At 41.3% G+C, this 9,802-nt stretch overlaps 2 protein-coding genes across 2 annotated transcripts in view; one reads left to right on the forward strand and one right to left on the reverse strand.

Moving 5' to 3' along the window:
• Positions 1-2,363: 2,363 nt before the first annotated feature.
• On the reverse strand, positions 2,364-5,112 carry CUNH7orf25 (chromosome unknown C7orf25 homolog). Its single transcript, XM_036246595.1, has 2 exons — positions 5,029-5,112; positions 2,364-4,016 (listed from the first exon to the last, which is right to left on the reverse strand). The coding sequence occupies exon 2, from the start codon at positions 3,993-3,995 to the stop codon at positions 2,742-2,744; it is 1,254 nt and encodes a 417-aa protein (XP_036102488.1). The 5' UTR covers positions 3,996-4,016; positions 5,029-5,112; the 3' UTR covers positions 2,364-2,741.
• MRPL32 (mitochondrial ribosomal protein L32) overlaps positions 4,869-9,802 on the forward strand; it is a 47,084-nt gene continuing 42,150 nt past the window's right edge. The window contains exon 1 of the mRNA XM_036246599.1: positions 4,869-4,896. The gene's annotated coding sequence lies outside the window, so the exon portion shown is untranslated. The remainder of the gene's footprint in view (positions 4,897-9,802) is intronic.

Consider the following 9,802-nt stretch of genomic DNA (forward strand, 5'->3'; position numbering starts at 1 on the left):
CTGTTCTCATTTTTTTAAATTACTTCCTTCATTTTTTACCTTGATCATTTTTTTAATCAGCTAGAATGATCTTTGAGGTATGAGTATGTCATATCTAGAGAAGGTACTATTTCTTTACATTCTAGGATCCAGTACCCCTCTACTTGTCTATATCTATTGCTTTGCACTGTTAGAAATTGTAGTTATTGTCTGGAAAAATATAACAGTTGTTGGAGAATCACAGCTGTGGCCACTTCAGAATGCATTTTCTTCAGAGTGCTATAGCTGTACGTATTCTATTTGGCAAAGATTTCAAGTTCTTAAGTATTAATTTATAGTAGGCAGGGATAGAAAACTACCTTTTTCTGCTTAAAAGTTCAGCCCTTCATACTGTCTGGCACTTGACACTCAAAAATGTGTACTGAATGAATAAATTAATATGTCAATTCTGTCTTGAACAAATCTAGCTTATACCCATGACTTTACATTCTATCATCACTGTTCTAGCCAAGGCCATTATAGTCCAATCTTTCCTTCCTTTCATTCTTCTTTCACACTATTTTTTACCCTCACCCGAGGATACTTTTTCATTTTTTGTTCAGATAAGAGTGGGAGGGAGAGAGAGAGAAACATCAACGTGACAGGGACACATCGAGTGGCTGCCATCCGCACGATCCAACCAGGGCCGGGGACAAACCGCAACCGAGGGACATGCCCTTAGCAGGTACTGAACCCAGGTCTCTCTGGATCACAGGCCAACACTCTAACTGCTGAGCCAAACCAGCCAGGGTTCTTCTTTCACACTATAAGTTTTAGTTGTTTTCCCCAATATTTTTATCCTGGCTCAACATTTCTTAAAAACTGCCATTGACCCTCTAATACCACTCCTCCGAAAACTATTCTTCTAGTTTCAGCTTTTACAAACTATCCACATGAGCCTAAATTTTGAAAGGACCTCATACTCACTTCTGTACTTTTCCAATCCCACTCATTCCCTGTACAGAACTTTGGAAATCTCACACTAAAAACCTTCAAATGTCATTTCCTCTCTGATTTCCTGACTCCATAGTAACAATTACTACCTATGGTTCTCATAGTATTTAAAACATAATTCTTTTTAATACAACAATATTTCAGTTGTTTACCTCCATTTCAGTCTAAGAATTCCTTATAGCAAAGATCAATTATCTTTTATACCAAACTATTATAATAATGCTCAGTACTTATAGTGATAAGTACTTAATAGTACTTTAATAGGTGTTCCAAAAAGCCTAAGTCCAATTTCCAACATTAGATAATTTCAATTGCAATGAAAATTAAATATACCTCTCTACACTAAATTAGAACTCTAATTAAAACCACTTCCCCTAGGAAATGTGTTCTGAGTAATAGAATCTCTCCTAAAAGAGATACACTTAATTCTGCATTTCATCTTAGAATGTTCATGAACCACAGTAATCCAATTCTACCTCCCTAACAAACATTGTGGCTGGAAATTGAGTTTCCCTTCTCACAAATTAGGAGTTGGCACAGTAGAAAGAGGTCAGGCTATGAGGATATAAAATCTTTTTTATAATTTGCAATATGGGGACTGTTTATACTTAAAAGTAAAATCTGAATTCTTTAAAATTTTTTTTTTTTTTTCCTTTATTGACTTTAGAGAAAGAGGAAGGGAGAGGGAGAAACATCAATGATAGAGAACATTGATTGGCTGCCTCCTGCATGCCCCCCACTGGGGACTGGCCTACAACCTGGGCATGTGCCCTGACCAGAAATTGAACCTGCAACCTCTTGGTGCATGGGTCAACACTCAACCACTGAGCCACACCAGCTGGGCTAAATGTTTTACATAATTCTTTTTCAAATTGTTCAAATTAACACTTTACCTTAAATGCCCTAGGTTTAGTGTGAATGTTGGCTATTTTCTTTCCACAAAGATGTATTAATACATCCATGGGGCCCAGCAGGTGGCTTAGTGGTTGAGTGTCAACCCATGCACCAAGAGGTCGCCAGTTTTGATTCCTGGTCAGGGCATATGCCCAGGTTGTGGGCCCAAATCCCCAGTGAGGGGCATGCAGGAGGCAGCAATTGTTGTTCTCTCTCATCAATGTCTCTCTCTCTCTCAAATCAATAAAGAAAAAAAAAAAATAGATCCATTAAAGTTGTGAGATCAGAGTTTTTTAAAAATAGGAAAAAAATAAAAAAATTATTTTATCCTATTAATGTACCCTTTGTAAATATTCCCACAGACTGCACCTGACACAGTTTCTTTTCATTAGTAATGGTCATAACTTTAGAATCTAAAATTAATTATACACTATTACCTCCTGGCCTCAATATACTATCAATTGATATACCAACATAATAAAAAAAACAAGCTTCAGTTTTCTCCAGGTGTTTAATACAAGATGCAGTGTAGTCATATTTCATGAAATATGATTACCAATAGAGAGATTTGTAGCCCTACTGAATCAAATAAAAGCATTTTGATACAGATAAAAGCCTTACATAGATGTCCTTCTGTTCTTAATTACTATAATGTAAACAATTTGATAAATAAGGTTGTCTCTTGTGATTCGTCTACTTTAGGAAGTTATATACTTCATTGATGAGAAACAAATCAATTCTACCGATTCGAATTCTATGTTATTATTTTTACTATAGACATTTTTACCCCCTAATTAAAATGGGAAGACCCAGTCTTTGATATAAATAACTTATATCTGTGACAGTATTTAAAGGATATCATCAGGGTTCAGTGTTTATTTTGTAGTTTTTTTGGTAAGAGGGGTGGCTAGAGCCTCTTTGCTCTCAGTAAGTGCTCTGGGCTGATGGATAAACACACTAAATTTAATACCCTGGTTGTTGGCAGCTCTGACAAAACCACTATTGGCAGTCATTGTGATGGCTTTTAGGGTGTCTCCTGTCCCAAAAATTGTTAATGAACGACTATTAATTTTTGAACTGGCAACTAGTCCCAAAGCACGCTCAGAAGGCTGGTCTGGCACCACATTAATTTGCTTAATTAATATAGTGGCCCTCTCTTTCTCCCCAGGTCCTCCTAAAGTATCTAGAATAGACTGAAAATCCTTGACAGCAGATTCACAAGCAAATAGCTCCTTGTCCTTCATAAATGCCTCCAGCTGTGGTAGAACCTGCTCTTTCCTCTCTTGCTCTGCTTGTTCTGTGAGTACTTTTTCTTTAAAGATAAAGTAGCAACCACCATAGCTGAGGGCAGATACATATGTGATTAAAGTAGTAATGTCCAGATTTACTCTTTTGCACACATCAACCTTAATCTCTGTTGGAAATGCAACACTTGCAAGTATATTTTCTCGGTCTACTCTGGTCACCTGGAAACATTCAGGGCCTTCATCATCTGATTCACTCTCACTGGGTTGTAACTCTTCAGGGTGATCCAACAGGCAGTTAACTGCTACTATGTCTCCTCTCACAGATACACCCATTTCTTTCAGCTTCTCTGCCATGGGGCTGGATACACTGTTGTAAAATGCAAAGATGATGTGAGGGTTGCTATACTGCACTGGCTGCTGGTAACTGGCCTGAAGGAAGTCTTCAGCTTGCTCAATGATGCTTTTGTCACCATACTGGCCCCTGCCCAGCCAAATATTATGCAGAGCTTCAGCCTTTCGGCCAATGGCTTTCACCCAAGTGTGACCACCATTTGCAACAACATCCACCACCAGGGTCTGCTTTTCTCCCAAAGTATCTGTATAACCAAAAACATGGAGAACACTAACAACTTCTTCCAGGTTTTCTGCTGATTCCACTATGGCTCTCAGATGCGTTAAATTAGTGCTCTGTAAATGGGATTCCTTAATAGCTACTTTCCCAGCTTCTACTTTATGTAAAAATTTTAATTCAGCCTTCAATTTGCTACACAGCTTTGCACCACCTTCAACGCCACCTTTTCTTGACCTAGAAAGTGATTCTGCTCTCTTGATCAGTTCCTTGGCTATGGAAATTCGTTCACAAAGCATGGAGTGTGCAGACATGCTGAGAGCATTATTCCTTTCCTATGAAAAGAAAAGAAACAAAGCACATTTAAAGTCCTCACAAATTATGGCGACTAATTCTTCTCTGAGGATTATGAAACTTCAATCTGGCAACAAAGCTTATGGAGGCTGAGTCTAGGAACCTGGGGTTTTGCACGTCTGATTTTGGTAATGATTTCTTCCTGACAGCTAAGGAAAGAATTATAGCTATACTTCTGAACACTTCCTTAGGTGTGCTGGATTCTTAAAAATTACAACCTTCGCTTCTTCAGCTTGAAGGGCATGGGGTCCACAGCACGTCCCGGGTCATAATTAAATGCAGGAATTCAGCAATCTATGTAAGGAATTCCTTATCAGCAGCCTTACAGAAATTTTAATAAAAGCTCATAAGTCAAAGTAAACTGATTAAAGTCAATCTATCCACAAAGATATTAGCAAACTGTCCAAAAGCAAGACTCTCTCCTCTAAAATGACCACACTAGGCTTTCGAACTCTTTCCTCTTTCATGAGTGGGTCTTCTTTAATCGGTGATAACCCAGGGGCATATAGTACACGCGCCAAGGAATCAAGACTTCCCCATTCCTGCATTTAACACCAACCAGCATATTTTAATGGCCAAGGAGCCCACTAATTCGACTTCCTCTCCCACTCCGAAGATCAACTAAACTCTGTGGAACAGTCCGCGGCGGCCCAGAGGTCCGCAGGGCGTTCCTGACCGGCATTGGAAGAGCGATTTACCAATAAGGGTGAGGCTCGCCAGGAAGGCTTAGCCTCAGCTTCGCCGCCGGGTCGTCGAGCGAGAGTGGGCGGAGGGCGCGCGGGCCGGGCGGAGGGCGCGCGGGCCCGGCGCTAGCCACCCTCCCCGCCCGGCCGCCGGGCTGAGCCCCCACCGGCCCCGAAGGTATGTCCGGCTCCCTCCTCCTTTCCCTCCCCCGGCTCCTCACCGGCAGCACCCTAGGACCGCGAGCAGTGGGCATGTGCCCGCGCACCCCGACTGGGAGCCCCCTGCCGCGCTGCCCCGGGGAAACCTCACCCGGCCGCCCCATCCCAACTCAGGCCACCACCAGTGCTCCGGACGGGCGAGTCGAGCTGCCTCTGGCGCTTCCGCGTTACGTGGTCCAGTGCAGACGGATGCAGAACTGCGATTCCCAAGCGGCTCCGCGCCCTCACCAGAGCGGAACTGAGGTTAACGTGGCGGCCATGTTTGTTGATGGCACCTCTCTTGTCCCACGCCCGCGGAGATGATCTCCTAGACGCAAAACCACCACACCTAAGGAAAGGAATAGAGGAGGAGTTCGCGGGGTTCGACCTCACGCGAAGCTGATGGCGTTTTAGGAGAGGGGCTTGACCTCAATCCTACAGCACCGACAGCTTCATCCCCAGGGCCCCAGGTACCCTGACCTCGCTCCCAGCACCTAATCTTTTAAAAAATTTTTTCCCACTTTTTTTCTGTTGTTGTTACAGCTGTTTCTCCATTTTTTCCCCATTGACACCATCCTCCCTATACACCCCCCACCCCCACCCCCACCCCGTCCCCAGCTTTGTTGTCCATGTCCATTGGTTATGCTTACATGCATGTAAGGTCTGTGGTTTATCTCTTCCCTCCCCACACCCATCCCCTCTTCTGAGGGTTGTCACTGTGTGCCCTACTTTCATGGCTCTGGGTCTACTCTATTCCTCAGACGGTTATTTCATTATATTCCACAAATAAGTGAGATTATATGGTATTTGTCTTTCTCTGTTTGGCTTGTTTCACTTAGGATAATACTTTCCAGGTCCCTCCTTGCTATCTCAAAGGATAAAATATCTTTCTTTCTTACAGCTGCATAGTACTCCATTGTGTATATGTACCACAACTTTTTTATCCATTGGTCTACTGATGGACACTTGGGCTGTTTCCAGATTTTAGCTATTGTAAATAGTGCTGCTATAAACATGGGGGTGCATATATTATTTCTGATTGGTGTTTCAGACTTCTTAGGGTATATTCCTAGAAGTGGGATCACCGGGTCAAATGGCAGTTCAATTTTTAATTTTTTGAGGTAACTCCATAGTGTTTTCCATAGTGGCTGCACCAGTCTGCATTCCCACCAGCAGTGTACTAGAGTCCCCTTCTCTCCACACCCTCACCAACACTTGTTGTTTGATGATTTGTTGATGGCAGCCATTCTGACAGGTGTGAGGTGATGCCTCATTGTTGTTTTAATTTGCATCTCTCTGATGATTAGTGATGCTGAGCATTTCTTCATGTCTCTTAGCCATTTGTATGTCCTGTTTGGAGAGGTGTCTATTCAGTTTCTCTGCCCATTTTTTAATTGGGTTGTCTTCCTTTTTTGAGTTATATGAGTACTCTATAAATTTTGGAAATTAACCCTTATCTGATGTATCATTGGCAATGATGCTCTCCCATAGTTCGTTGCCTTTCTATTTTGATGGTTGTTTCTTTTGCTGTGCAGAAGCTTTTTAGTTTGATGTAGTCCCATGTGTTCATTTTCTACTGTTACTGTTGCCTTAGGTGATGTATCAGTGAAAATTCTGCTCCCAGCACCTAATCTCAGTTGGACCTTTCCTAGGTGGAAGTCGGTGCATTTCAGTGGAGAAATTATCCCAGTTGAGCACAATTCCCTTACTCCAGCTAAGTACACCGTTTTGCTATCAAGCTCAACCCCCTACCAAGTACCAGGGAATGGTTGTCTTAGAAAAATGTTTGGCAGAGGTTACACATCTGGTAAGTGCTGGGACTGGGATTTCTGACACCAAGGCAAAGCAATTTCCATTACACCATCCTGGCCTCTCCACAGGAAGTAGGATATAGAGATGAGCCACTCTCAAGAGAACAAAAGACCTAGTAGAGTGCCCAGTCACCCAGAAAGGTTAGGGCTTTATTCTAGTGAGGCTAATCTTAAAAATTAAGAGGACATCAAGTTAGAATTAGTTTATCAAGATGAATAGAGGAATCCAGAGGGGCTCTAGAAACATTATGAAGAGTGAAAATTTTGCCCAGCCAGTGTGGCACAATGGATTGAACATTGGTCTCATGGACTGAGAGGTCCTAGTTCGGGTGTGCAGGAGGCAGCCAATTGATGTTTCTCTCTCACATGGATGTTTCTATCTTTCCCTTCCTCTCTTAAAAAAAAGAAAAATTAAATCAAGCCCAGCCGGTGTGGCTCAGTGGTTGAGCGTCAAACCACGCACCCAGAGATAGCTGGTTCGATTCCCGGTCAGGGCACATGCCCAGGTTGTGGGCCCGATCCCTAGTGGGGGGCATGCAGGAGGCGGCCCATTGATGTTTCTATCTCTCTCTCCCTCTCCCTTCTTCTCTCTCCAAAAATCAAGAAAATTAAAAAAAATAAAATAAATCAAGAAAAATGTTTTGAAATTGAAAATTTTCCCACTGAATGATGAAATGCTATAGCCTCCTCTCCCAGTCTCCCCCCACCCTTTCCCAAAAATCATTTTCTCTGGAGAAACTGAGCAAATTAAAGAACAGTGTAAGGGTTTGTAGATGCTGATATTCACCATGCCCCAGTAAGTAGTAGATTTGGGACTCACTCACAAACAGCACTTCCAAACATTTTTCTGTTTAGAATTTGAAGGAAACAGAACGCACAAAATGGTTTCAAAAAATATTCTTTAACTAGCATCCTCAGATAAAAGGTATTTCAGCCACAAATCAAGAGACGAATTTAAAATTATATGCATATGTAACTGATTTTTAGAGAAAGAATGAAGAGGGAGAAAGAGAAACACTGATGTGAGAGCATAATTGTCGATTAACTGTCTCCTGCAGGACCCCTACTGGGGATGTGCCCTACAACCCAGGCATGTGCCCTGACTGGGTATTGAACCAGTAACCTTTGGGTGCATGCAACGATGCCCAGCCAACTGAACCACACTGGCCAGGGCAAGGATTTTTTTAAGGACAGTTGACAGTATAGAAAAGAGTTCTTCAAAATAAAAAAATAATCCCAGATCTTAAAACAACAATAGAATAGTAAAGTAGGAAGAGTGGGTAAAAAATCTCCAAATTGTAGAATAAGACAGGTGAAAAATATGGCAATAACAAAAGGGTCTAATATCCAATAATAGGAGTTTTAGGAACAAAAACAAAGAAAATGAAGAGGTTATTTCTCAGTACTAGAAAATTACGAAAACTTAAGATACCAATTTCTACAGTTTAAAGGCCTACTGAATGAATATTCAGCACAATGAATGTTAAGAAAGCCACATAAAGGCATTACATCACTGAGATTTCAGAATATTGTGGGTAAAGGGAACAATACTAAGAGCTGCAGAGAGGGAAAAAAGGTATAAAGGATTTGACTTCAGACATACACAACAGCATTAGGTATCTCAGCAGCAATACAGAATCTAGAAGGGAGTAGAGTAATGCTTTCAAAATATGGAGATAATTAAAAAAAAAAAAAAAAAAGCCCAGCTGGTGTGGTTCAGTGGATTGAGCATCATTCCATAGACTGAGGTCCCAGTTAGATTCCTGGTAGGGACACATGCCCGAGTTGTGGGATCAATCCCCAATGGGGGGGGGGGGGGCATGCAGGAGGCAGCTGATGTTTTATCTCTCATCAATGTTTCTATCTCTAAACCCAGCCAATCAAGAGAGTAAATATAAGTTTCAAATACACAACTAGCTTGTATTAAAGCAGAGGACAGAGGGTTCCAAGAAACTTCTTAAAATGGTCTTGGGTTTTGAGGTTTGGGCTAGAACTGTTAGATTACCTGATTATTTGACCATGAGAAAAACAGTATGCAGAGGTTTTACCATCCTGTTGGAGAAAACTGGCAAAAATTAGTGACAGCTACACAGAAAACAAAGCAAATAAGAAAGTGAGGGCTGTTTTCCGGGCCAGGTGGATAAGTTGAGTAGAGCATTGTCCTGTATACCAAAAGGTTGGGGGTTTGATCCCGTCAGTGTGTATACAGGAGACAACCATTTGATGTTTCTCTCACATCACTGATATCGCTTTCTCTCTAAATCAATTAATACACATCCTTGGGTGAGGATTTAAAAAAAAAAGGTGAGGCTAAAATCACCTCCAGGAAAATTATTTAAAAAATATCATCATAGTATACTTGCACAAACATGATAAAAACCTCTTAAACATTGTAATCTAAGCTGAGCCACAGAGGACTACTAAGGGTGGTATAATAGTTCTAAATTCTCATCTTGCAGAATAGAAAGTTTATATAGTGGCTCAATTTCAGGAACCTAGAAATAACCACATAAGCCTATTTTGAAATAAGGAGTACCTAATAGCATACGTAAAAAAGTTAAGTGATGAAACTCAGGGACATGGCCTTTGATGAAGTGTTCAAGTTATCTATCTTTTAGGGACATGGCCTTTGATGAAGTGTTCAAGTTATCTATCTTTTAAAACATGTTCATGGCAACACGTACTGCTTGTTCTTTAGTAAGGTCCTTGAGAATCAACAAAGTGTGAATTGAGGAAACCACGTGAGACAATGTGATATTAAGACAGGACCACTGGACTGAGTTTCAGGAAATGACAATTCTAAACCAAGGGCACTACTAATTCCTAAGTTCTTGGGCTACTCATTAAATATCCCAAGTGTGTGTTTCTTTACGAGGGCTCAGAGAACTTGCCTCCACTGGCTAGAAGACACCTGATAAATAGGTGAGGTTAAGGACTAAGGTGTAGCAATTTTGGTCCATGAATATAACTGAACAATAGATGAAAACTCTTATTCACCCTGTCACTTAATCAGTGCCCAAACAGTACTCAATAATTGTAAAGAGCAGTATTATGTAGTCTTCTTCCTTATTCCAA

The sequence above is a fragment of the Molossus molossus genome, unplaced genomic scaffold (genome assembly GCF_014108415.1).
Source record: "Molossus molossus isolate mMolMol1 unplaced genomic scaffold, mMolMol1.p scaffold_m16_p_7, whole genome shotgun sequence".
Lineage (NCBI taxonomy): Eukaryota > Metazoa > Chordata > Mammalia > Chiroptera > Molossidae > Molossus > Molossus molossus.